The sequence below is a fragment of the Peromyscus maniculatus genome, chromosome 1, assembly GCF_049852395.1.
Source record: "Peromyscus maniculatus bairdii isolate BWxNUB_F1_BW_parent chromosome 1, HU_Pman_BW_mat_3.1, whole genome shotgun sequence".
NCBI classification, from domain to species: domain Eukaryota; kingdom Metazoa; phylum Chordata; class Mammalia; order Rodentia; family Cricetidae; genus Peromyscus; species Peromyscus maniculatus.
Genome location: NC_134852.1, coordinates 120,863,822 through 120,890,769, shown reverse-complemented (window position 1 = coordinate 120,890,769; position 26,948 = coordinate 120,863,822). Strand labels below are relative to the sequence as shown.

Below are 26,948 nucleotides of genomic sequence, written 5' to 3'. Positions count from 1 at the left end.
TGAAGCTCCTGGGTTCCACAGGGAAAATGCACTCTGATCTCTGGGGAATGTTCTGTAGGATAACAACCAACGGTCGATCTCGTCCCACATGTTTTCCCATCAGTTTGTCACACTGTCACACAAACAGGAAGGATGGCTGAGGAGTGAGGGGAAATGGCATTGACATGAGTTGTGTTAGGGTTCAGCAGAGCTTTCCAGCTTTTTCCTGTTGCATGGAGCCACAGGAAGCGTGCAGTGACCAGAGGCTCTTGAGTCCCCTCCCCCGGGCCTCAGGCAAGAATGCCCTGGGTGCCGCCCCCCCCCCAACTCAGTTGTTCCTTTTTGCCCTCCAGATACCAGGAAGGGCTAAAGAAGACTGAAGAACTTCAAGACCTGAAGGAGGAGGAGGAAGAACAGAAGACTGAGAGTCCCGAGGAACCAGTGGAGGTAGAAGAAACTGAGGAGGAAGAGAAGGACCAGAGAAGCAGGTTGGAAGCCTACACTTGGATCCCGAATGGGTCGCAAGTCATTTAACTGTTGAATTGCGCCAGATGGATGGAAACGCCTTTCCTGGGTGGCAGTAGGGCCTGGGGCCCAAGTTGTTGGCCAACAGAACTCAAGAAGGCACTAACTCCAGACAAGAGAGAAAATTAAGTTAGAAATGGCACACTTGCCAGAGCTGAGGGGTCAGAGGTGGTTATGGGCAGGGCAGAAAGCCATTAATAGCTGTTAGAGGGTGAGAAAGGGAGAGGGGACCCCCCTCCCCCCAGGACTCTCAGCCAAGCTAAGGTCAGTCCATTCCACAGCCACCACCACAGAAGAGTCCAGATCAAAGGAGCAGGCCTGAATCCCTAGAGAGGGTTTTGGACAAAAACCAGAAGAGTAGAAGGAGGCAGAGGGGCACGTGAGGCAGGGAACAAATTCGGCTCAGTTCAGTCTCTAGTAGGCCCTGCTGCACTGACCAAACACTTGCCCATGTGCACAGTGTCTTCACTTAGGTTGGAAACACAGTATTTTCTGTTGCAGGGTATCTTCTTCTTCTAATGAGGGGAAGAGCAGACAGACACAGAGAAAGTCTGTATCCCGCGACTTGCTCCAACAGGTGTAGATTTCACTTTACCAAACAGAACAGTAAATTAAAACAAAACAAAACTGGCACTTGGGATTGAACCCAGGACCTTGCAAATGGCAGGCAGGCGCTCTTCTACTGAGATACATCCCCAGGCTGGGAACAAGAGAAATAACCTTGTCTAGTTGCAGGGTATGTATTCCATGTAATGAGGTCACAACCCCACAGGCCAGGACTACCCCGCATAGGAATATCTCTAAGGACAGAATGAACTGTTCCTAAGAAGAGGCATGCATTCCTTTATCAGTATAAGGACCAGATCAACACCCAAATTTCCAGAAAAGCCCCAATTTCATTTATTCCACCCAGCTATCTCTATTAGTACATCAAAACCATAAGTCTTGTTTTTGTTTTGTTTTAAATATACTTATAAACATCTTGGAACACTTCACTGAAATCTTCTTTTAGATACCCTCGACTATCCTGGGGTCCAGAACCTCTGTAGACAAAACCATTAGCTGTATGATCACCTGCCACTGATCCCAACACGGTGTCTGTAATCTGAGCCTCCTGCTGGCAAGCTCTAAAACCTACTCACACGTATAAGGTAGTAAGTGAAGATTGGAGAGAGGATAACTGTGTTTCTGAGCCTGGAGATGCCACCACCAGAGCCCAGTGGTAGAAGATGCAACCAGCAGGAAGGGGCTCAGCCCGCCTGAGTCAACCCCACTGTCAAGGGAAGAGCTTTCTTAGAGAGCCTGGAGCAAGCCTGTGACAGTTATACCACCCTCTCTGGTGAAAGAGTCTCAGCTTTAATCACGGAAGCACAGCCCTGAGTGAGAGCAACGAGCAACCAATGGCATCCAGTCCTCCTTACACCTCACCTCCCTCTTGGGGGTCATCTGCATTTATTTTGCCGACCACCAGGCTGCCTTTGTCAAGCCCTGGCCTGGACAGGCACCTTGAATTCTTCTAAGACAGGCTAGAATCTCCAACGCTTCCACGCACTGCAGAAGAATAAAAGAGAAATAAACAAAGCAAGCACATTACTATAAGCAGTCTTGCTTACAAAGCACAGGCCTAATCTAGCTAACTTGATCTCTGGCAGTTGACAACTCCCTCCTGTCTCATGAAAGCCCAGGGAACCAAGGTTTGCCTGGGTCCTTTTCTGCTCATCCTGTGACCAATTCTGGACAATGGCCATTTGCAGCACCTGACCCTTTAGAGGCCTCGTTCAGACTCCCATCCTTCATGTGTGATTAGAGTTGTTTGAGGTTCTGAGGAGATAACTTCCCCAGATGACTGATACCAGACCTGAACAGGGCCCTCCAAAGAGTCCTTAGCCTTCAGCACAGGGTTACAGCTTCACTTTTTCAGGCTCAGCCCATCTTCTCAGGATGTTTATCATACAAACTGCACACCCACTGTCAGAAATTCCCTCTCTCACCCATAACCCAAGCCAGACTTATCCCAAGAGCTGTCATGCTTAATGCCAGATGTTCAGCCCATTGTGGAGTCCCTTAGAACCAGAGTTGCCTGTAGGAGACTTCACTTGAACATGAATCCCCTGTGAAATGTTGGCACCTCACTAGCAAGCAAAGTCTGAAGTTATCAAAAGTTCCATGTAAGCCGGGTGGTGGTGGCGCACGCCTTTAATCCCAGCACTCGGGAGGCAGAGCCAGGCGAATCTCTGTGAGTTCGAGGCCAGCCTGGGCTACCAAGTGAGCTCCAGGAAAGGTGCAAAGCTATGCAGAGAAACCCTGTCTCGAAAAAAAATAAAATAAAATAAAAAAAAAAGTTCCATGTGCTGGGAAAATGGCTCAGTTATTAAGAACATTTACTACACAATCATGAGGACTGAAGTTTGGATCCCAGCACTCACATAACAAGCCAGGCATCCCGAGAACACTTTGTATCCCCAGCTTCAAGAGTGGCAGAGACAAGAGGATCACTGTAGCTTGCTGGCTTCTAGCAAACTGCCTGAGCAAACACAAGCTCCAGGTTCGAGGAAAGACCCCTCCTCAAAGGAATAGGAGAAGAGGATAGAGGGAAATCATCTAATGCTCTCTTCTGGCCTCTGTATACATCCATAGGTGTGTCTACGTGTGTATATGAACACACACACACACACACACACACACACACACACACACAGAATTTTATGTCCTGTTTCATACATTTAAAAAAAAAAACATTGGGGCTGGAGAGATGACCTGGTAGTTTAAAAATCTTGTTGCTCTTGCAGAAGACCTGGATTTAGTTCCCAGCCTATACATCATGGCTCACAAATATCCTAACTCCATTTCCAGGGTATCTGATGCCTTCTTCTGACCTTCATGGGAACCAGGCATACACATGGTACACATACATGTAAGCAGGAAAAGCACTTAAACAAATTAAATAAATCAAAAAATAAATTAAAAAAAATTGAACTAAGTAAGCCCAGCAGCTAGGCCCTTGTTTAAAGGCTTCAACATCAAACTCTAAGTCTTCATGTCTAAGTTTCTTTTCTCTTATATGTAATAAAGTAATCTTTTATAAATATTGATCCCTGGAGGAACTTTGAGCGAAGCAACCCAACACCTTCTTAATGTGGTCTGTGGCATTATTGTGTAACACAGCTGAGACTCACACTATGTAACATAAAACTGCCTCTTTTTTCTCACCATTGATTCAGACTCGCTCTGTGAGCTTGAATGATAGTTAAGCAGGTACCTTTACTTTTCCAATAATGCTCCAAAAACAGAAGCTTTAGCATCAAAAATTGATCCAAAGGAATTCCAGTTCTAGCTTAATTTTGTTTCCAGTTTCTCTTCTAGGCTAAAAATTGGGTGACCACTTAAGAATCATGGACCCAGATCTTGACTACCTCTTTTATAGAATGAGGATGGATTTAGGGGCTGGAAAGAAGGCTTGGCAGTGAAGAGAACATTTTCTCTTGTAGAGGACCTGAATTCACAACCTCCTGTATAGCCAGTTCCAGGGGACCTGATACCTCTGGCCTCCACAGACACCTGCACTCTAGTGAGCATGCTCGCCCCGACCTATGCATAATTAAGAAGTAAATCTGTAAGTCTGGATTTAGAGTGGGCTTCTCCCCATACCAGCAGCCTGTTTTGGAGCGTGCGCGTGCACACACACACACACACACACACACACACACACACACACACACAAATAGCTCAAAAAGTGACTCCCACTAGGATCTAAAGATAAATAGGGCTAGAAAGAAGGAAGCTTGTATTTCCAATCTCTCTCTTCCCAATAGTTGCATAAATAGCCAACGACTTTTCTCAGAAGCAAATGTACTTAGCTGTCATGTAATGGCTGGCATGGCTGAAATTGGTCTACTTCCAAGTCATGTAATGACTTGCACAGCTGAAGTTGCTTGATGGGGTTCCCACATGGACAAGGAACCAACTGTTGTCCCCTATGGCCATGGCATCCAAGGCAAGCATTTCAAGGACCTGGCCCCTTTCTTAGGAGGGCATTTGCCCAGTATTTTGGTCCATGGCAATCCATCTACTTCCCACCAGCTCTCTGGTCACGCTTCCATCTTCCTGAGCAGCCAGCCTGAGCACTACCGTGTCTTTGTGAGCTATGCGGTCCGCTGGAAGCCCTCTGTCACTCTCCCCACCTCTTTGGTCTGGTAACCCTCAGTAATCTTGCTTTGCAAATCATAGAGTTGGAATTAGACACAGGAGAAAAATATAGCTTGCTTAAAATGTGCAGGACATCTCCAGAAACCTCTAGGATGGGACTCTGATCAAATGTCTTTTTACTAAGCTAAAAAGAGAGAAAATGGGCTGAGAAGAAGCTGAGAAATATGCAAGGGGGAGGAAGGACGTGGTAAAAGTAGAGGAGACAAAGAGGGAGGGATAGAGAGAACAGAGCTTAGAGAGAGTGGGAGAAGGAAAGGAGGGACAAAGTGGAGGATGGGTATAATGAAGTTGACAAACATCTGCATGAGCCTCCCAAAGTATGGACCAGTAGCACCAAAATCACCCAGGGATCTTACATCGTAACTGGGATTCTCATTCAGAAGGCCTGGGATCTTTTTAATACAACCTGCCAGGTGACTCTCTGTATTGTTGAGATTAAGAACCTCTGCCTTAGCGTAGAAGATATCACCAGACAGGGAAGTATGGTTCTGGGCATCAGATATGTGCTCAATATACTAATCTATCCCTATTTTATTGACAGCAAACTTGAAGAACTGGTCCACTTCCTACAAGTCATGTATCCCAAACTGTGTCAACACTGGCAAGTGATCTGGATGATGGCTGCAGTAATGCTGGTCTTGAGTGTTGTTCTTGGGCTCTACAGCTCCTATAACTCCTGTACAGAGCAGGCCGATGGGCCCCCGGGGAGATCCACCTGCTCCGCAGCCCAGCGGGACTCCTGGTGGAGCTCAGGACTCCAGCAAGAGCAGCCAGCAGAGCAGTAGGACATCGGATTCCTCAGCCATGCCCTGCTCTGGTGCATTCACCCAACACCCTGCCCCCAAGTACAGTGTGTCAGACCCGGGTATGCACATGCGGCCACTCATCCATCCCACTGGAGAACAAGGAGGCTTTCTCTTCACCCTCATCACCTCCATGGAAGCTATTCACACACAGTCATGCTTTGAAGAGATCAGCAAAACTGCTCTGGGAAAGGGTCTGGTGGACAAAGAAGTGGCCTTCACAGGGGACTCTGGCCCAAGGGAAGAGTCCTGCCCCTGGCTCAGATGGATTGGGAGACTGAAACCCCTTCATTCAGGGGACAGGGAGAAGTCTGCTCTCCCTTTTCCTGCCTGTGTTTCATAATCAGGAAGAGTTGTACTTAATGGCCAGTACTGACTGTAAGGATCGGACCTGGGACCTGGGGTCACATGTGGATGTCTTCCCACTTCACTTACCATGACTGTTCTTTAGCCTTCCCTCTCCCCTTCAGAATCACCATTTCCTGTCTGAGAGTGGGAAAGCGCTCTCATAAAAGTACACAGGCTAAAAGTAGTCCCATGCTCGAAAGGAAACAGGAAGATGTGAGTTAATATATAACGTATCTTTATACATATGGATAGAACACACAACATGTTTGTGCACACACACCCACTCTCTGGAAGTGTGCTCTGCTTGGTGGCAGCCATGTTGTGCCAATCTATTATTTTTCGCTAGGTGTGGAACAGGAGTCACCAGGCATCAATACAGGGAGCCCTCCACATACTCTGAAGATGTTTGAAAAACCCTAAGAAATCATGTCTTCAGATGCCAGTTTGGAGCTGTTGTTCGGCACAGTCTCTTCCCTGGCTGTGTGCTGCATTTGAACGTGACCCTACACAGTTAACCCACCCCTTGGGTAAGAAAAGGTGTGCCTTCCGGACTCTCACCCTACGTTGCACATCAAGGCTGCCGTTCTCCTATTTCCCGCCCAAATGTGTCCTTCCGAGGACCCGTTCAGCAGCAAACCGAAGGAGTGCACCCCACCTCCAGCACGGTGTCTCTCACACTGTTCAGCTGTCACTTCACTCAGCTCTCCTCAGCTGGAGATGGGCCTTCTGTTGTGCTTGCTTTTCTGGTTCAATGTTTTCGTTGCTAACACTCATGCAGAACTTATTGTGAGTCCAAAACTGTCTCAGTGTTATATAGATAGTAATTCCTTTAGTCCTCAAGAAAAACAAAATCTGAAATGGATAGTACTTTCTCTCCATGATCAAATAAGGAAGCAGAAAAATAAAACACACACACACACACACACACACACACACACACTGATACAACTTGTCAGGCATATCTAGCTAGTAAGTAAGTCATTCAAACTAGAGTGGTCTAGCACCAGGGACTGTACCCCCTGACCCCTCTCCGATGGTCACCCAGCTCGGTGCCTTCCGGTCTGATCCACCTCCCCATCTGACCGTTCAGCTGTTCCAAACCTGTCATGGTTCTCAAATGAAATTGCTTCTCCCACTGTGCTTCACCTCATTAGCATCTCCCCTGCCTTTGCCCTCTTCTCTCCACTCCTGAGGACCAAGAACAAACACTACCCCTCTATACAGGCTTCGGGGCCTCCTTCCTTGTTCTACCGTACCCAACATCATGGGTGGCACCCCACTTAGTGCTGATGGCACTTGTTAGTCATTGTCCTGTACCTACTGTCTAACTTATTTATACATCTGTCTCCCTGGACATTTTCCCTCAAATACGATGTCTTACCATCTCTTGGGTAGGTACCTACCATGGCAAACACTTTGGAGAGAATCATTTCATGTTGGTTAAAAGAACAAGCAAACATTCAAGGTGAAGGGCAGCCTAGAGCGTGACCTCTTGAGGCTTCCCTATACCGCCACCCTCATGACCATTCCCATCTCCATGAGAAACCTGTCATGACTGATTCCTGACCTCGGCTTATTTTTATCTTTCTCTGTTTACTCTGAGAGAGCACGAGTGAAACCATTCTCAAAGTCAAATACAATCACTCCTTTTAGAGAGACACCCCACCCCCAACCCACCCTGACTAGGCCTCACTTTAAAATGCTGGTTTTGAAGGGACATCCTTCACAGTGGCTAGAAAACAGCATCGTGAAGAGCCCAAGGATGTGTCGTTAAAGGTAATGAGGTTCAGAGCGAGGCAGTGGGATTTTGCAGGCATAGGTAGATGGCTTACCTGGAGTCTTCCATGGGACTAGATACAGCCAAAGGAGATTTAACTACATAAGCACCTTATAGCCAAAGACAGTGTAGACAGGATGCAGAAAGAGCAGCCGTTTGGACTCTAGCAGGTCAATGTCTAATCTCACCCCACCCACACACCAAAAGACGGTCCAGCTTGAGTGAGCCCATTTGGCCACAAATCCCCACCCCTGTTCTGGGTGAGACAAAGTCGAGGAGATCATGTGTCAACTGCTTCAGCGTCATCCCTGGCCTCGGAAGCCTGCAGGAGTCCTTGGCCTAGACCAGCAACCACACCGCTCCAGTTGGAAGGGCAGTTGAGGAAAAGGACATCTCCAAAGAGCAGAGCCACGTTTAGAGCAGAGCGGCTAAAAACACACTTGTTGGTTCACCTTTTCAAGAAAGCGAGGGATAACGTGTAGCAGTTACAGCCGCTGCCACACAGCCAGTGACATGGAAGTCAGCCTTGGTTCCAGACATAACAGTCAAATGAAACCAAAGTTCCCACTCAAGGTGCCTCTGAAACCTAGGTTCTGCTTAGCCCTGAGAGTCTGGCTGCCAGCCTTCTATTGTAGAGGGACATGTTCGCATCATCACTGATGTCACTTCCTAAGCCACCATGAAGTCTGTTTCCTTTGTACAGCCTGGGACGAGGGGATGGCAAGGGAGAGCCTGGACTTAACGTCACCGGCTGTCAGTCCCTAATGTTAAGCCTCACACAGGTAGGTGTGCTAGTGTTGAACTGTAGAATGTCACATAGCTGAGTTTGAAAATAAACGCACATTTCCAAACCTTTGGCAGAAGTCAAACGCCTCTTTGTTATGTGGAGCTGAAGCCTAATCTTTCTCCGATGCTGAATTAGATCCACAGAGAACTGTAGACCTGAATCTCTCCCAGAAAACATAATCGGAATCTAATCTGGAAAGATTGGATCTTTCCCCAAAGGTGTCTGTTACTTTTCCTGTTGCTAAAATACCCTGGCAAAAACAACCTGATGGGGAAAGGGTTACTTTGGCTCACAATTCAAAGGTACAGCTTGCTACGGTGGGGAATTCTGGGCAGCAGGAGCTAAAGGCAGCTGGTCACACTGCAGCTGCAGTCAGAAACCAGAGTGAAGAATGTACTCAGATGACTTTCTCCTTTTCATATAGTTCAGGATCCTATTCTAGAGAATGGTGCCCCCCCCCCCACAGTGGGCAGGTCTTCACACCTCAATTAACCTAATCTAGATCATCCACTATAGACATGCCCAGAGATGAGTCTCCCAGAATCTAGGACCTAGATGATTCTAGATTTGATAAAATTGACAATAGCCATCCTCCAAGTTTTCAATATGAGATACTCTTGTTGCTATGTTACATTTTATGGGACTGTTAGCCTCAAGATAGAGTATCCAGTTTTGTTCCTGTGGGAGTCAGTTCTCTCCTTCCACCATTGAGGTCCTGGGGGTTGAACAAGGTCATTAGGCTTAGTGAGGCACACCTTTACCCACTGACTCACCTCAACAGTCCCCTCAGCCTTGGTTGCTTTATTGTTTGTTTTGAAACAGATTCTCATTTTGTAGTCCAGGCTGGCCTTGAACTCCTGATCCTCCTGCCTCCACCCTGTGACTGATGGGATTACAGGCATGCACCACCACACTCAGCTTAAGAAGAGGTTCATTTGGTTCACAGTGCTGGGGATTTAAGGTCATGGTGCCTTTGTCAGTTCAGTTCTGACAAGGAACTCCTAGTGAAGGGCAGATGGTAGTGACAGTGGATGTGGGAGCAAGCAGTCACGTACGTGTCAAAAAACTAGAAGCAGAGGGAAAAGGGTGGCCAGGCCAGGCTTGCTCCTTACAGAACAACCACTTCCCAAGAGCTCCCAAAGGAACTGCACAAGAAAACCTTCCCACTAGCCCCTCTTCCTAATATGGTACCACCCCAGAAACCTGCCATTTAACCAAAATACACCCGTGAGTGTCACTCAAACTGCACCCCGTCCACAGCAATGACCTTCATTATGCCATTTCTCTGGCATTCCTGAACTGCTTTAGCCTGGTAATTGCTGTGACTTCCGTCCTTCCCCTTGACAAGTGGGAACTTTCATTGAGGTCATCTAGATCCTGCCTCACCAGTACATTGGGGAGTGGTATACACTCTTTTATACCCACAGGTCCAAGTCTACAAATTGCCACAGCTATACCTGATTGGAATACTGGGCATGTAGTGGTTTGAATGAGAATGGCCTCCAGGAGCTCATCTATTTTAATACTTGGTCTTCAGTTTGGTAGAACTGTTTGGGAAGGACTAGAAGGTGTGGCCTCAATGGAGGAGATGTGTCAATGGGGGCAAGCTTTGAAGCTTCCAAAGTCCTGAGTCATTCCAGTTAGCTCTCTCTGTCTCATGCCGGTGGATCAGGATGTAAGCTCTCAGCTACTGCTCCAGCACCATGCTCCCCATGTGATGGCCATGGACTCACCATCTGAAACTGTAAGCCTCCATTAAATGTTTTCTTTTATAAGTTGCCTTGGTTATGACTTATCATAGAAACTGAAAGATAACTAAGGGCATCACTCAGAGATCAGGGACTCTCTGCAGGGTAGGACCTTGGGTGACCTCCCTTGAGAAGAGTATTGTGTTCTGCAAAAGGGAGACATAGTGAGCCCAATATCGGGTGACCAGGCAAGGACACTCAAGCACAGACCATTCCGTGTTCACCAAGTCATTTTTCATTTTTACTCTTGGGTATATAGCTGAATTAAAAGTCCTTAATCAGGTTCGATGGGAACATGTGACTGAGTTCCGATTGCTCAACTATAAACAGGAGTGATATATTCCAGGCTTGGCCTCAAAAGCAATCTTCAGCTCCATTATCTACATTTGCTGTTTCACTGGGAAGAGAACTCAGAGATATTAGAAGACAGGAGTGCCTCGGGAGACAGGTGGAGGCAGCCTCTATCTATGAATAAACCACACCGTGGAATCCTCAGTATACACACCCACCATTACTAACTACCATCACCACCTGTCAGCCATTGGGAAACCACAAAGATTTGTCAAGTAAGCCACTGAGTCGTGAGGTTGTCGGCTGCAGTAGTCAGACTACAGTGACTAATGCATTTGCCCACCTGTAGATTTCTTTTCTTCTTGTTCTTCTTCTTATTATTATTCCTCTTCCTCCTCCTCCTCCTCCTCCTCCTCCTCCTCCTCTTCTTCTTCTTCTTCTTTTAGACAGGGTTTCTTTGTGTAGCTCTGGATGTCCTGGATCTCACTCTGTAGCTGAGGCTGGCCTCAAACTCACAGATCCACCTGCCTCTGCCTCATGAGTGCTGGGATTAAAAGCATATGCCACCAACCCTGGCCCACCTGTACATTTCTTAAAAATAATCCTTATAATTTTTGGTACCATAGAACTACTGTTATTCTGAAGTTCATGTAACTCTGTCCTTTGAATTTAAGGCCCAGGGAATTTAAGTGCTTCTTAAAATATGCTCAAAGACATGTGGGTTATTAGTGTTAGTAAGATTTAAACCCAAATATGGACATCATCCTCAGCCCAGTACTCTGGATTGTATTGTATTTCTCTGCTGCTACTTTTAAACCCCCCATGCTATTTAAATTGTAATTGCACATGTTAAATTTAAAAGACAACTAAAAATCTTCAGCTCTGAGTTAAGCTCAGTCTCTGACATTGGGCCCAGCTATGGTACTTTGTGGTCTGGAGACCTATGAACTTTTACTCCTGACTTTAATAACTATGGAGTAAAACTGGCCTGCACATGCCGTATTTGACGCTGTCCTTTGGAACTTAATGGATAATCCCTTCATTTAATTTTCCTCATTACTAACTGTACAAACACCTCTCGTTTGGTTTTTTTTGTTGTTGTTGTTCTCTTTGGAGATAGCATTGGCTGTTATTTAGAAGTGGACCCCACCAATGGCTGCTCCTCCTCATCCTGAACATTCTCAGAAGCTGTGAAGCAGCATTCCTCTATTGTCTGTGCTTTGGCTCCTGCCTCTGGGTTCCTGCCCTGAGTTCCTGCCTCCAGGTTCCTGCCCTGAGTTCCTGCCCTGACTTCCTTCAATGATGGATGGGAACCTGGAAATGTAAGATGAAATAAACGCTTTCCTCACCAAGTTGCTTTTTCTCAGAGTGTTTTATCACAGCAACGGAAAAGGAAACTAGAATAGTGCTTTGCAACCATGCTTATTACACGGAGAGGCTTAGAAGCTGAAGCTGAGCACATTCTAACTCAGGGAGGTGGTGAATCCCAATGAAGTTTCCCATCACCCACCTCAGTTAGCACGGAGGCTCATAAACTGCTCAGAATGCTGAGAATAGGTGACGGCTGAGTGCTCAGACCTAAAGAGAACATTATACCACTCTTCACCCCACCCCTGTTCCAACCCAAGACTCAGGGGATAAGGTTGAAGAGGGAGCAGAAGGAATAAGAGCTGTAGTGTGAGAAAGTGCTCTGTGAGATGCTGTCTTTGGGGCATGATGGGGCCCTTGCAGTCGTGAAGCACAGTCGTGGTCACTTGGACACGATTGAGACCACCATCCGCATCCCATCACAGCCAGGGAAAGTGCTCATGAGCAGCTGTTGGCAGTTCCTGGCTGCCAAAGAGGTCATCGTTTTTCTTCAGGAATGTAGCCACTAAGTTGCCCATGCTACAGTAAACAACTCCACGTCCACGCTCATGTAAACAATCTCAGTTAAACTCTGGGTCATAGGGAGTCCCCGCTCAGGAGGGGGGCTTGCTGAGAAGAGGGAGTTGGGAGGAAGTAGGGAGATAATAAGAGAGGGCAATGGGGTGAATATGATCAAAATACATTATATACGCATATAAAATTGTCAATTTTTTTTTTTAAAAAGAAGGTCCAGGCCAAGTTTGGCTACGTAGTAAGAACCTGTCTTGAAAATAATATTTATTCCCAATCATATTCTAACAGGGCCTAAATTCTTCTCTCACCCAGGTCATTTAACAAATCATTTCCTTATTTTGGAAACTCACTGCTTAACCCCAGTACAATCATTCAGACTCTTTTTATCCAAGAATTCCCCATCTGTCCATTTGTTTAGAAAAGCCAGTGTCTTCTGACTTCGCATAAGTTATTCCTCATATGCTTTGTCTCCTACAGTTAATTTTCCCCTTCCCGCCATCCTCTCTCCCTTCTTCTTCTTCTTGTGATCATGTATTCTTTCTATCATGGTGCTAAGTGTTAAAGACAATTACAGAAGGACATGATTCCTACCTCTCTTTCTGGAAGTACGGTGCCGGAGTCCCATATGTTTATGTAGTACCCAGGGCTTGTACACAAATAAGTAACAAGTTTACATTGGAGCTGTTCAGGGGCAATTTCCCTGGCCTCTTCAGCGTTCAGTGTTTTTGGAGAACAGATTTTCATTACTGGTATTTTCTGCACATATATCGAAATTTGTTACCCAGACCTATTATGTAGAGCTAGTGATCCTTGTGATTTCATGTGTTGAATTAAACAGGCAATACTCAGTCTGGAGAGATGGCTAAGCATTTAAAAATAAGTTCTGTTCTTGCAGAAGACCTGACTTCAGTTCCCAGCACCATGTTGGGCAGTTCATACTGCTTATAACTCCAACTCCTTGGGATCTGATACCCTCTTTTGACCTCCCTGGATCCCTGCACTCATGTGCACATACCCACACATAGACACACACATACACATTAGTTTAAAAATAATAAAAATAAATCTTTGAATAGGCAATACCACTCCCATAAAGGAAACTTATTTTGGAGAAAACTCACAAGCCTTTGCTTAAGACATTACTCAAAAGCTCTAACTATAGTTATTGAAGAAAATGAACCACTTGAAAATCCAATTTGGAAATGCCAAGTGCATTCTGACTTACACAGTGTGGATAGCTCTCTTATGGTTCAGATGAAGAAGGTGGAGTCTGTGTTGAATTACACTAGAATGCAGCAGAAGTTACTAAGGAAAATGTGATATAATAACCCGGGCAGTGGTAGTGCATGCCTTTAATTACAGCACTCAGGAGGCAGAGGTAAGTGGATCTCTGAGTTCAAAGTCAACCTGGTCTACAGAGTGAGTTCAAGGACAGCCAAGGCTACACAGAGAGACCCCATCTTGAAAAACCTAAATAAATAAATAATCCCTGTGGTGATAACTATTATACCAATCAAAAGTCTAATTAAAAAATAAATTGTCTGTAATTTGTGTTTTACAAATACGAATTTTAAAAATGATTTATTGATTTGTATGCATACTTATGAGTGGGTGTGTGCAATGAGTGTGGAGGCCTGCAGAAGTCTGAAGACGGCATCAAATGCCCTGGAGTTGGAATTATAGGTGGTTATGAGCTGCTGCCCAGTGTGGGTTATGGGATCCAAACTCAGATCCTCCAAAAGGTCAGCAAGTGCTCTTGACTGTTGAACCGCGGCTTTGGCCCTAAATGAGACTTTTGATGAGTCTGGTCTCTTTGAAAAGGAAGAATCTCCTGGCAATGTTGATATGTCCAATGTATGTAAGAAGTGCCAGAGGAATGAGTGGTTTTTTAATGAGCATTTACTATCCTAATAAGCCTCACTATTGTTTCTCTATACATTACAAGGCAATGCAGCTGAGAAAGGAGGGAAACAACTGGTGGTAGAAAGGAAAGAAGCACGATTCACCTTCAGTCTCTCTTAGAGGCAGAGGCAGTCACAGGAGAGTATGAATGAATGGGCTCTGCAAACCATCACAATGAAGAGTGTGGGAACTGAGCCCACGGGGGAATATGGGAACTGGGGAAATCTTCAGCAGCTGACACCGTGCTATCTGCCTTCCTCATTTGTGTGCTTTCTGAGTCAGCATTAGCTAAATGTTCCAGAAAGCCATCCACAAAGTACAGCCAGGGCGTTCAAGGGATGTCACTCATTTCCTCTAGTGATTTTGACAAATCAGGAGCTTGAAGGCAGGGAAATCCTCCACATATTTCCAGAACTCTTCATCCAGCCTGGTGACTGAGCATCTGTCTCGCTTACAGCTGTGGCCAGCTGCAGTGCTCCTGAGGGGCTGCACGATGCTCAAGCACATTAGCCTGACGCTGCTCCTCGCCTCTACTTGGACCACTAGGCTCCTGGTCCAAGGTGCCATCTCAGTGCAAGGTAGGTGTTTTACCAGGTTTCTAAAGTGAGGGTGGACAAGGTCTTGGGAGCTAAGCCCACTCTGCTCTTGACAGTGGACTGTTGGTATTGGGGGAGACTCTTGAGGTCACAGAAGATGCTATGGGTCTTATTGCTCAGCTAGAGATGTTTTCACTATATTGTCAGCATCATCAAAATGACTTACATTTACCTTTACATCACTTGGGATTTTATTTTGGGTTATGGAATATTTTTAATAATGATAGTTTGAAATAAAAAATGAGAAGTCATTTGTTTTCAAAGGGTTTCATTTAAGAGGTAAGCCAGGGTTGTGACTATTTAAAGCAATCTCTAAGCCCGAGTAAGAATGGGTAACTTATTAAATATCACCCACTTTATACTACTCTGTAATTGTTTTAATCACAAGGCTATTCTGCCACTAATGGAATACAAGATTTTAATTTGCAGTAAATTTAATATGTAGAAAATCACTGAAAACACAGTTTAAATGTTTGCCATCAGCAGCTATGAATGAGGGGTCTGTGGAATCTGTGTTTGTAGGACACGTACATGGAAACCTCTTTCTGCATAGTAGGAAAAACACTGAAACCACAAATCACTGCTTCCAGTCCTGGGCAAGGAAAGTAACAGGGCTGTTAAGGAGAAACTGTAGTGCTGAAGACGCCCCGAGACAGGAGCAATATCAAGAGCAGATAGATGTCCAGTGTTGGTGGATATATTGCTGGACTTGACTTTTTTTCCTTCTTTTTTTTTCTGTTTTGATTTTTCAAGACAGGATTTCTCTGTGTAGTTTTTGGTGCCTGTCCTGGAACTCGCTCTGTAGACCAGACTGGCTTCGAACTCACAGAGATCCACCTGGCTCTGCCTCCTGAGTGCTGGGATTAAAGGTGTGCTCCACCACTGCCTGTATGAACTTGACTTTTATAAGAGGTTAGAGTTAGATGATTGGTTCCCCACTACCAAATACCAGAATTGTCATGTTCAGATAAACCTGCGTCTTCTTAGAAATCCCATCCATCAGGAGACCATTCACATTTCCCCCTGCAATGCTGCCATTCTGCAAGTTATTTTGGAGTCTTTTTTTTTTAAGACAGGGTCTCTTATAGCCCAGGCTAACCCCAAATTCACTATGTATCTGAGAATGACCTTGAACTCCTGATCCTTTCTGCCTTCGCCTTGTGGATGTTGGAATTACAGGTGTGTAGCACCATGTCCAGTCTTAGCAATGAGGAGTGAACCGAAGGCACTGTGCATGCTAGCCGAGCTCTCCCGACTGAGCCACATCCCTAGACCTTAGAAACCATTCTTTGACAATGACTTGACCTATTTGCTTCGTCCTCACTAATGGCAATTTTTCTAAGGAAAATTAAACTCTTGGAAAGAGGAGAAAGTTAGCTGGCTACCAGCAGAAGGTCCTACTGGCCTCTGTGATGATGTGGTGAGTGGGCACAGACAGGACTTCTTAAAGGATGTGTTACTGAGAGATGCAGAATCAAGTATATAGAGTTTCTTTGATTCCTCTCAATAAAACATTTTCTATATGAAAAAAAGGCATTAGCACGGCCAAGGGCTTTGTCTGATGCCATGCAGGTGGTAAATACTAACGCTTGGTGTTGACTCCACCCTAAATGATTCCCAAGAACATATTGTTCCTTGTTAGAATTTCTAAATGAAACTGGAAAGCATGAAGTTTCTATACTTGATTGCCTCCTGTAGATCCAAGCTTTGCTAGGTACATATTACCTAGTTTAATTCCAAACATCAGGCCTGACAAGGTATAAGTTCACAGATAAAAGCATTGACTTGTCCCCAAGATCCCAATATCCAATTAACAGTGGGAGAGGCAAGGAGTGCTTTGCACAGGCTTGGGAATTTGAAATGGACTTTCATAGATAAAGCCCAGCAGGTAGGGGTGTGTGTGTGTGTGTGTGTCTGTCTGTCTGTCTGTCTGTGTGACAAGAAAAGTTCATGATGTTTTAAGTAAGTTTACAATTGGGCCATTAGGCTCTCTTCAGGTTCATGAGGTCGTTGGGTCAAAGGTCGCTGGACATTACTTACAAGGCCAAAATGCCTTTTTTATGGACCTTCATAGATAAAGTTCAATAGGAGTAAGGTCCTGGAATATAATACAACATGGTGATTTTATATAGGTCCGTAAGTTCCTGGCAAATCGGTCAAAATCCAAGCTCCCAAATCCACTAGATTTTGAGAAAAAAATATTCTGACAAGTCCCACTGCCTCAGCCTTCCCAGGGAAATCCATCTGTGGTGGATACACTCGAATGCTTAGAAGACTAAATGGCAGTGTTGTTATTTTTAGTTATCTATTAGTTCCTAATATGGCAGATGCTATGCTAAGTCCTGTTAGAATTTATTCATGTAGCTCCCACTACCCTATGCAGTAGATGATGCTCTCTATATTCCAAACAAGGAAATGAGCTCAAAAAGATAAAGGCATAAGGTCTCGGAGCTGCAGAGCAGCAGAGGTGATACCAAGCCCCGCCCTGACTCAAACTCAACTTCCTTTATTTAGTTTCCCTGCCCTGCATGATTTCCTGCCTGCTCCTTCAGGAATTTCTGAGTAAGCCTATCCTCCCATGGCCAAAAAGGACCTGAAACAGAGAACTCACATTCTCTTCCAGCAAGCACATGGCCAGCCCCTGTCAAAACAGGAACGTCCCCAGCCACATTACTTTGGAATATTGCTAATTATTATTCTGTTAACCAGAAGCCTGAATTCTATCTTCCACAAAGTCCCAGAGGCTTCCTTTTATAGACTTAAAAAACAATGTTTGCAGCATCTAAATCACCTAGACCTCACCCCAGGAGCTGCTCAAGCCCTCATGTGATCGGCAGGTTCCTTAGTACAGAGTGCTCTGTGTGCTCTTGATCTGGAGGTTTACCGCCTGGACCAAGCAGAACAAGCACCTCACCCAGCAGGCAGTCCTTGTGGGCTGGTCCTGGCCTGTGTTGTTATTTCTAAGACCAGCAGCAGCTTCACCAGGTCGAGACAATGATTTCTCAGTGAGGAAGGAGAGCCTGAGAGCTGGGAGCAAAGCCAGAAGCCAGCTGAGGACTTTATGATTTCTTTCCAGAGCTTTCCGTTTCTGCATGCAGATACAAGGGGGTCGCCCTTGTGGCCAGAAAGGCAAGCACACAGATGAATTTCACAGAAGCCGAGGAGGCCTGTAAGGTGCTGGGACTAACCCTGGCCAGCAAAGACCAGCTGGAAGTAGCGCAGAAGTCCGGCTTTGAGACTTGCAGGTAAGAAAGAGCTTCACTAAAGCCGATGTTTCTGCTCAGCAGCTGACTTGCTGCCTTCTAACCTCTGTCTATTCAACCCATGTGTATTCTGTATTCTTCTACAGCTATGGGTGGATTGGAGGACGGATCACTGTCATCCCTCGGCTTTTCCCAAACCCCAAGTGTGGGAGGAATGGGAAAGGGGTCCTGATTTGGAAGGTTCCCCTCAGCCAAAAGTTCAGAGCGTATTGTCACAACTCATCTGGTAAGTCACACCTCCAGCCGTTTCATGTGGCACATCTCTGGGTGTCTCAGGATCTGGGGCCTGTCTGGTACTAGCAACCTGAGCAGCAGCAGAAGCAGTAATAGGTCATCTAAATGTCCCGAGACTAGGCTCAGCGGAGCAATGTGCCCCTCAGAGAAAAATGTTAGAGAGGATACTACGACTGAGTGGTAGCATAAGATCAGGGCATTTCCAGAAGCTCTAGGTTATCACCTCCACTGCCTGGGTTTCCTAAAAGATAAACAGGAAGTGGAAAAGAAACAGATGTCTATATGTATGTGATGCATCCCCCTCTGGACAAAGCAATTGTAAGGCTAGCTGTCTCAAAGAACCTTGAACTTCCCCCAAGGAAGCCTTATCCCGTCTTCAAACAAGGAAATGTATCTATGGGGACTTTGGTCCACGTGTCTAATGTTTCTCTGGTAGACATTCCCCATTTCTATGATGAAATAACTGTAGCTGAGAAGTTTATAAAGAAAGGAAGGTTAGCTCACCATTCTGGAGAGTCAAGGTCATGGCCCAGCAACTACTTGACTATGGATAGGGTTTCATGTCATCACAAAGTCAGTACTGTGTAGGAGAAAAAGTGAGCACTCATGTGCTGAGATTGGAAGCCAGAGAGGGATTCGGGAGTATAATGCACTCCCAGCTCCAACCAGGGTCCCAGGAGAGCTCATTGATTTCTTCAGTGCCCTTTATGGACTCCTGCTAGGCTCTGCCCCTTAAAGGTCCCGTCACTTAGCATTGCCACACTGGATTCTAACACATAAGCACTGGGGACACACTTGAGCCACATTCAAAGAAGAGTCTCAATGAAAAGGTTCACAATTGGGTTTAACTCTGACACTTCTTTCCACTGTCCCACACAAGTCACATGCTGCACCTGACATCTTGAAAGTAAGGCCCGATCTCCCTCTTATGAAGGAAGAAGTTGAAACTTAGAGGGTAGGGCTGATTTGCTCATGATTTGCAGTCATCTTGACCATCTTGCCCACAGGCCTTGGTTGCCCTAACCTAATGGCTTTCCTAAGTCTTTTCTCAGAACATTTCCTTCAACTAATACTCAGCTGTTCTCTGTGTCATAAGAAGGCTACTTGACTCATTTCTTTTCACATATACTCATATGTCCGGCTTTCTGAAGGTTAGACAGCAAGTGGTCATGTACACACAGAGAGACATCAATATTAATCGTAAGGTCTGAAAGATAAGAAATGCTCACCAACCATCTTCAGCAAAAATTGAATCCAGAAATTCCAAACAGTTCTCTGGACTAAAGGGCTTTGACATAAGAAGGGCTCCTGCTCCCCACCTTCACCAATAGTTCAGTGTGTGTGTGTGTGTGTGTGTGTGTGTGTGTGTGTGTGTGTGTGTGTGTGTGTTGGGGTGGGGATTTAGTGGCAGAGTCAAGACTTCCAGTTAATTCTCCTTCCAACATGATGACTTGTCTCCGTCCTTCTCTGTCCCTCCTGCCTGTCTTAGCTAGAGACCAAGTGATTTGTGTGCCGGCTTATCTATTCCCGGGAGCTGGCCACTATTCCCAGGAGCTGGCCTCTATTCCCTGGAGCTGGCCTCTATTCCCGGGAGCTGGCCTCTATTCCCCGGAGCTGGCCTCTATTCCCGGGAGCTGGCCTCTATTCCCCGGAGCTGGCCTCTATTCCCAGGAGCTGGCCTCTATTCCCGGGAGCTGGCCTCTATTCCCCGGAGCTGGCCTCTATTCCCGGGAGCTGGCCTCTATTCCCGGGAGCTGGCCCTGTCTCCTAGCTGCCTTGTTTCCCCACCTGCTGGCAGCACAGTGCTATGGTACCCATCCTTCCCACCAAACAGAAGAGAGGAAGGGGACTCAGACGGTCTGTTTCCTCCTGCTTTCCTGTACGTTGTATTCTCAGCCCCTGTTGTTTCCTACACCGTGAACAGCTAAGAGGCTTCAATTCCTGCTGTAGGTGGTGTTGTGTACTTGAGATCACATCACAGTAAACAGCGCCGAATGTCAGTAGTTCGTTCCCATTACCAATTGCTCTAACTGATTATTTGATTAAGGCAGTGACTAACAGACTGAAAATGAAATGAGAAGGTAAGTTTTCTCCTTTGTAGTTAGTAGGTAATTTAGCATATGATATGTACTATACAAATATTCTCACTCCAAACTATCATTGTGGTCCTTGCTGAAAATGGTTATTATATAGGGGACTGCAGAGTGACCAGTGACCTCTCTCGACACACAGCTCTGTGAATGGCTTTTTCCACTTACAGCCTGGACATTAGACTGGATTGGCTCATAGAGACATTTCTAATGTTTAATAGCTGTGTTTTTAATGTACTCCAGTGGCTGTCTGTATACTAATTTATTCAGCCCATCTTCTATTGGTGGACTTCTGTGCTGTCCCTAATCTTTCTAAGTTTTAGGAACCAGACATTTCTAGATTCTCCTATTTCTGTGCAGTTTGCAAGAACCCTCCTTCTCTGCTCCTGGATGTCCTCCCTCTCCCTGCACCTGGCCCTTCCCCCACCTCATCCATTTGGTAACTGTTACTCTTCTGTTTGCCCTACAGCCTTGGGTGACTTTCCAAATAATTTAGTATGTAGCATGTGATTTCTTTTGCATATAAAATAGATGCATATGAAAACTCTTGAATATGGCTAAAAAGGGTTGTAGACCCCAGTAGAAAATGGCCTGTCCTGCAGAGTAAACGCCAAGCCTTTTAACAGGGTGACTAGCAATCTTGATATCCCAGCTGGATCTGTCTTTCCAGCCTGGCCTCCTGCTTGCAGGATTTCTTCACCAGTGACCTCTCACCATTCTCTGGAGCCACGCTATGCTCCTTGTCATTCTCCTGACCTGACTCTACCTTCCCACGTCTCCATTCTCGGATCACACACATCCTGCTGGCCAGGATCTCTTGTCCTCGCCCTACAGATGAGCTCTGCTCTGTTTCAGCCACACTGGCCATCTTGTTCATTGAATGGGCTCAGCACAGTCAAGTTCTCGCTCTTGTACTTCTTGTTTTCTTCCGGCGTCTGCCCTAGATCTCTAGTGACCGGTCCTTTTAAACACTGGGTCTCAGGTTAAGTACGGCCTCCCCAGGAGACATCCCCTCATCACCCTAGCCAAGTAGCCATCCTTCATCTCCACCCTTACCAGTCTAAACGACACCACGTTTAAGTTTCTTTTCGCTGTTTATAATCTTCTGAAATTCGTGGCTTTCTTATCTTTTGTTATCTGTACTCTTCCAATGGATTAGAAGCTCCTTGAGAACAGGGACTTTGTCAGTGGCATCTAGAGCACTGCCTGGCACAGAGATGGTGCCCCGTAAGCATCTGTTGAACGAACACCATCAGTCCTCCACACTCCACCCAAGTTCCGCTGACCAGAGGCAGGAACTGGACTTCATGAGTCTGTGTGTTTTAGAGCCCAACATTCTATGAGCCCTCTGGGTTTTCTACCCTTGCTTAAAAAAAAAATGCTCATTTTCTGAGGGAAGAGCCTAGCAAAGACTAAAGAATGGGAAACATGAGGCAACAGAGTCTACAATGATGTTTATTTGAACAGGGCTGTTTTCTAAGTACCATGAATAGGATTAAACATTGACTTGATGCATGTGGAGTTGAACATTTATCAGCAGTATTCATGATCTTGACTAGTGACCCATTTAATTTTCAAAAGCAAATCAACTTATTGAAGGAATTTCTTGCACAGCTGTAATTCTGGCCAGTGGCATCCCGTGCTATAAATAACCAGGGGTTTAAAATAGATGTAAATTTGTGGTGTAAGATATTGTGTAGCCCTGCCATTCCTAACTGTGATTGATGTCCATGAACTTCAGCACCTTCCTGTGTAAATGAAGATTGGATAAGTGCTACATGAGATAGCTAGACATCTGGTACCATCGCTGACCCGGAACTAGAAGACAGACAGATGTGTTTCCTCTAAACTCCATCCAACAGATTGGAAAGCACTATTCTCTCTCCACTCCCCCGCCCCAGCACTGAGAGGTTTTATTTTAGATCTTATTCTAAAGTGATATCTTATGTCTCCCCCATGCCGCCCCCCACCCCCAGTTACTCCTTCCTCGCTTTGGTTTCTTTCCTTTCCTCATTTCTTCTTTATCAGGTGTTCACTGAGCATGTACTGTACACCAGGCACAATAATCCAATCAAACAAGTGTCCTGCCGCCAGACAGCTCCCAGTCCGTCCAGAGGGGGGCAAAGTGATGAGAATTGGGACAAGATCAGGCAAGGGCAAGAGTATGTGTCTAGACACCTGGTCTAGAGAAGTCTGAAGCCTAGGGGAGAACTGGCTAAGCAAAGAGCAGACAGAAGTTTGGCTTTTTTTCTTTATTAAGAAACTTATTTATTTTACATACCAATCACAGATCCCCCTCTCTTCCCTCCTCCCACCGCCCCCCAGTCTTTCTGCCCCCCAAACCACCCCATCCCCTACTCCGAAAAGGTAAGGCTTCCCATCGGGAGTCAGCAAAGCCTGGTACATTCAGTTGAGGCATGACCAACCCCCCGCCCCCCAGCATCAAGGCTGTGCAAAGTGTCCCACCATAGGTAATGGCCTCCAAAAAGCCAGCTCATGCACCAGGGATAGATCCTGATCCCACTGCCAGGGGTCCCTTAAAAAGACCAAGCTACACAACTGTCTCGTTTATGCAGAGGGCCTAGCTCAGTCCCGTGGAGGCTCCACAGGTGTTGGTCAAAATTTCATGAGTTCCCACTAGTTTGGTTCGGTTGTCTCTGTAGGTTTCCCCATCATGATCTTGATGCCCATTGCTCACAGAATCCCTCTTCCCTCTCTTTGACTGGACTCCTGGAGCTCAGCCTGGTGCTTGGCTGTGGATCTCTGTATCTGCTTCCATTAGTTACTGGATGAAAGCTATATGATGACCAATCTGATTACAGGGGTAGGCCAGTTCAGGCACTCTCTCCAACTATCGCTAGTAGTCTAAACTGGGGTCATCCTTGTGGATTCCTGGGAACTTCCCTAGCACCAGATTTCTCCCTATCCCCATGGTGTCTCCCTCTATCAAGATATCTCTTTCATTGCTCTCCCACTCCGGTCGTGTGTCGTCGTCTCCCCACCCCCACCCCCACCCCCACCCCCCACTCCCCACCCCCGCAGCTCAACCATCCCGTTCCCTTATTTCTGAGGTTATAGCTCAATGGTAGAGCATTTGACTACAGAGAGATGTTTTAAAGGTAGAAAAGGAATCACTGAAAAAAGCCAGGGTGATTAAGAAGTTGTAGCAAAAACTGAGGGCTAGTGGGATGGCAGGACCATTGAGAGAGAGCTCGAACTTTTGAGTCTCTTAGCCTCTTGATGTCAGCTTGGCTGAGTCACCGAAGACTGAAGACGCTGCAGGGTGCTAAGGAAAGAAATTGAGATTAGATTTGAATCTGGGGAGACCTGAGTTCTGACAGCAGTGAGAGGCCCTGGTGGGGTCTGCCATGCTTACTTCTCCTTCTCCCAACAGACACCTGGGCTAACTCGTGCATTCCAGAAATCATCACCACATTCGATCCCATGTTTGACACTCAAACACCCACAATGGAATTCCTTGTCAGCAGCAGCGCCTACTCGGCTTCATCCCCGGACTTCATGACTCACACTCCGGCTACCACCCGGGCTCCGGCTATCACCCGGGCTCCGGTTACCACCCGGGCTCCGGCTACCACCCGGGCTCCACCTTCCACCATCATGGTACGGAAGACGAAGGTGGTCTGTAACACGGAAGTTTATACGGAACCTAACACCGTAGTTGAGACAACCGAACAATCTGTTGAAGATGGAAAAGCATTCAAGAATGAAGCAGCTGGGTTTGGAGGTGAATGTCTTCTGGGTCTATTGGACATGGGCAACTGTGTGTGGCAGACAAATGCATATCACCCAGCTCATCCCCAGACCAGGCACTCAGCACCTACCAGGCACAAATAAAAGCTTAACACAAGCTCCGCTTCAATAGACTTGGAATTAGCTTCTTAAAGAGCCGCAAGGGTCAGGTCACACATCATGAGCATAAAAGAGCTTCACTGCTTTTCACGAGTGAATTATTATCCTTTACTAGAGACACAAAAACATATACCTGCATGGCCTATGACTTTAATCCAAATGCCTGTTTCTTACATGGACCGTGAGACTAGTCTCAAGGCTCCAAGAAACAAATTCTACTTTGCACATTGCAATGATAAAGGAAAAGTACAGAACTCCCTGAACTTTCCATAGAGGCCTGGTAAGGTAACTGGGTGGGTGAAGGCACCTGCTGCCAACGCCCAACGATATAAGTTCAATCCCCAGGACCCACATCATGGAAGAAGAGAACTGACTCCCACAAGTTGTCCTCTGACCTGCACATGCGAACGGTGTCATGTTAGAACCCACACCCACCTGCCTACCTACACACACACACACACACACACACACACACACACACACACACACATACACACACACACACACACACTATAAAAATAAAATTATATGTATATGATTAAAAATAGTCACAGAGAAGGGTCTTCTGCACCATGTCTCATCCGCATCGCATGTAAAAACTAATCTTTACACGCACAGACAACACAATGTGCAAGCAAAAGACCAACCAGCCTGTCTCCCTGCAGGTGTCCCCACAGCCCTGCTGGTGCTGGCTCTCCTCTTCTTTGGTGCTGCAGCTGCACTGGCTGTTTGCTACGTGAAAAGGTGAGGCTCTTGGCACAGCTCTGGTCTTGTCACTTTTGCTGTCACGTTTGTTGCGCACCTAGCTTGTGTTCTTTCATGGTTGCTACCGGCTTTAGTCAAAATGGAGATGGCACCCCTCTTAGACCTCCCTGCTCCCTGACCTCAGCACAAGCGTGTCATCTAGATAGACAGTAGCTATCGGTCAGTGGGCACCACACTCAAGAAATAAAAAAGGAGAGGTCGACGTTAGAGGAAAATTTAGGCTGTATTTGAGTTTGCGGGGGGGGGGGGGGGGGGGGTGTCTTTGTTTTGGATGAAGGTGCTGTGAAGACATCCAGAGTTGACCCCATCAGTACTATCCAATAGGAATGAGTCCACTAAAAATGGGGGAGTGATGTATTTAAGTATACCTATATTAACATCAAGATAGAGGTGCCCAGGCAACTGAGCCAGCCTGTCCTGTGGGAGACAAAGTGCTATTCGCTGTGCTGTGTGTCTCATTGTGATATATGTGTACACCTACAGGTATGTGAAGGCCTTCCCTTTCACAAACAAGAATCAAAGGAAGGAAATGATTGAAACCAAGGTTGTGAAGGAGGAGAAGGCCGATGACATCAACTCTAATGAAGAATCCAAGAAAACTGATAAAAACCCAGTGGAGCCCAAGAGTCCACCCAAAACTACGGTGCGATGCTTAGAAGCTGAAGTTTAGATGAGAGAGAGCTGGGAAGGTCCAGCCGAGGCAAGTTTCATGCCAGGGAACCAAAGAAGCAAGGCACTAATGGTTCCTAATTAGAAAAAGACGACGGAGTCCTTCAAACGGAGGCTTCTCCTCATTGCAATCTTCTCCGGACTCTGCCCTCCCTACCTCCAACCCCGCCACAGCCTCCCTAGCCTGTCTGTCTCTCGGCAGTCCAGACAGTGGAGGGAGCTTTCAAACACTGGAACCTAAACCAGCTCCTCCGCTTACAGTCATATACAAGCCTCCAAGCTGCCTGACACCAGGGCCAGAGTCCCTGAGACGTGGCCAGCCCCATAGTCCAAAATCTTCCTACAGGGAAACACGCCACCTGGCCAGGTGCTCTGGAACCAGGCACAAGTGAAATAAAGAGAGCAACAGGAGGTCATGGAGAGCCTGGTGACTTGAGACCTAATCTCTTGGAAGCCAAAATAAACAGAGCACTAGAAGGGATCCGGGTACTGATAGCAGCCTTGTTGGCAGACTGTAAATACAGGCTGGGGCCGGGGAGCCACTCCGAAAACAGACACGAATCACGTTTTAGAACATAGACACACTTTCTCTTCTCTCTACTGTTGCTGCTGTTCCCTATAGACAAATACACTTTTCTATGAAACCAAGAAAAGAAGGGACGGGGGATTGTCTCTGTGGCAGAGCATTTACCTGGCACAAAGCTCCTAGTCCAATCCCCCAGAACCTGCCCACCCCCACATACACACAACGAAACAAACCTGTTTCCATTTTTACCTGTTACAGAACCCATTATGAGAAAACAACTATGTTTAAAGATAATAAAGTAAAAAAGAAAAATGTCAGGTAATCTACCACAGGCTGAGAATCCTTTACCTGACTGAAATGCTTGGAACCAACAGTGTTATGAAATTCAGATTATGTTTGAAGTCTGGAATACTTGCATCTACATAATGATATATTAGAGGGACTCAGTCTAAATATGAAATTTATTTATGTTTCATGTATACATGTACACATAGCCTTGTGGTAATTTCATACAATATTTTAAAAATAACTTTGCACATGAGATAAAGTTTCATGGTGTGGCATTTTCCCCTGGGGGGATCATGTTGACTCTCAAACAGTTTCACATTTGGTAAAAGTTTGATTTTCAGATTTTTGGACTAAAGATGTCAGGTGCTAGGTAAGGTATGACATTCTGTAATTGAATAGT

At 46.0% G+C, this 26,948-nt stretch overlaps 2 protein-coding genes and 1 long non-coding RNA gene across 9 annotated transcripts in view; 2 read left to right on the top strand and 1 right to left on the bottom strand.

Moving 5' to 3' along the window:
* Window positions 1-8,493, top strand: part of Irag1 (inositol 1,4,5-triphosphate receptor associated 1) — a 121,856-nt gene extending 113,363 nt beyond the window's left edge. For all 7 annotated transcript variants that reach the window (XM_076550248.1, XM_006978591.4, XM_076550251.1 and 4 more), the window contains 2 exons: window positions 333-467; window positions 5,252-8,493. In XM_076550248.1, the coding sequence (XP_076406363.1) occupies window positions 333-467; window positions 5,252-5,495 (379 nt within the window). In that variant the 3' untranslated portion in view covers window positions 5,496-8,493. The remainder of the gene's footprint in view (window positions 1-332; window positions 468-5,251) is intronic.
* LOC121831028 (uncharacterized) lies at window positions 463-19,010 on the bottom strand. The gene is made up of 3 exons (XR_006074431.2): window positions 18,845-19,010; window positions 1,933-2,055; window positions 463-1,019 (listed from the first exon to the last, which is right to left on the bottom strand). It is a non-coding gene; the product is annotated as an uncharacterized LOC121831028 (long non-coding RNA).
* Lyve1 (lymphatic vessel endothelial hyaluronan receptor 1) lies at window positions 14,592-26,493 on the top strand. Its single transcript, XM_006978647.4, has 6 exons — window positions 14,592-14,825; window positions 17,920-18,088; window positions 18,193-18,332; window positions 23,825-24,175; window positions 24,966-25,044; window positions 25,549-26,493. The coding sequence occupies exons 1-6, from the start codon at window positions 14,741-14,743 to the stop codon at window positions 25,733-25,735; spliced, it is 1,011 nt and encodes a 336-aa protein (XP_006978709.1). The 5' UTR covers window positions 14,592-14,740; the 3' UTR covers window positions 25,736-26,493.
* Window positions 26,494-26,948: the final 455 nt, after the last annotated feature.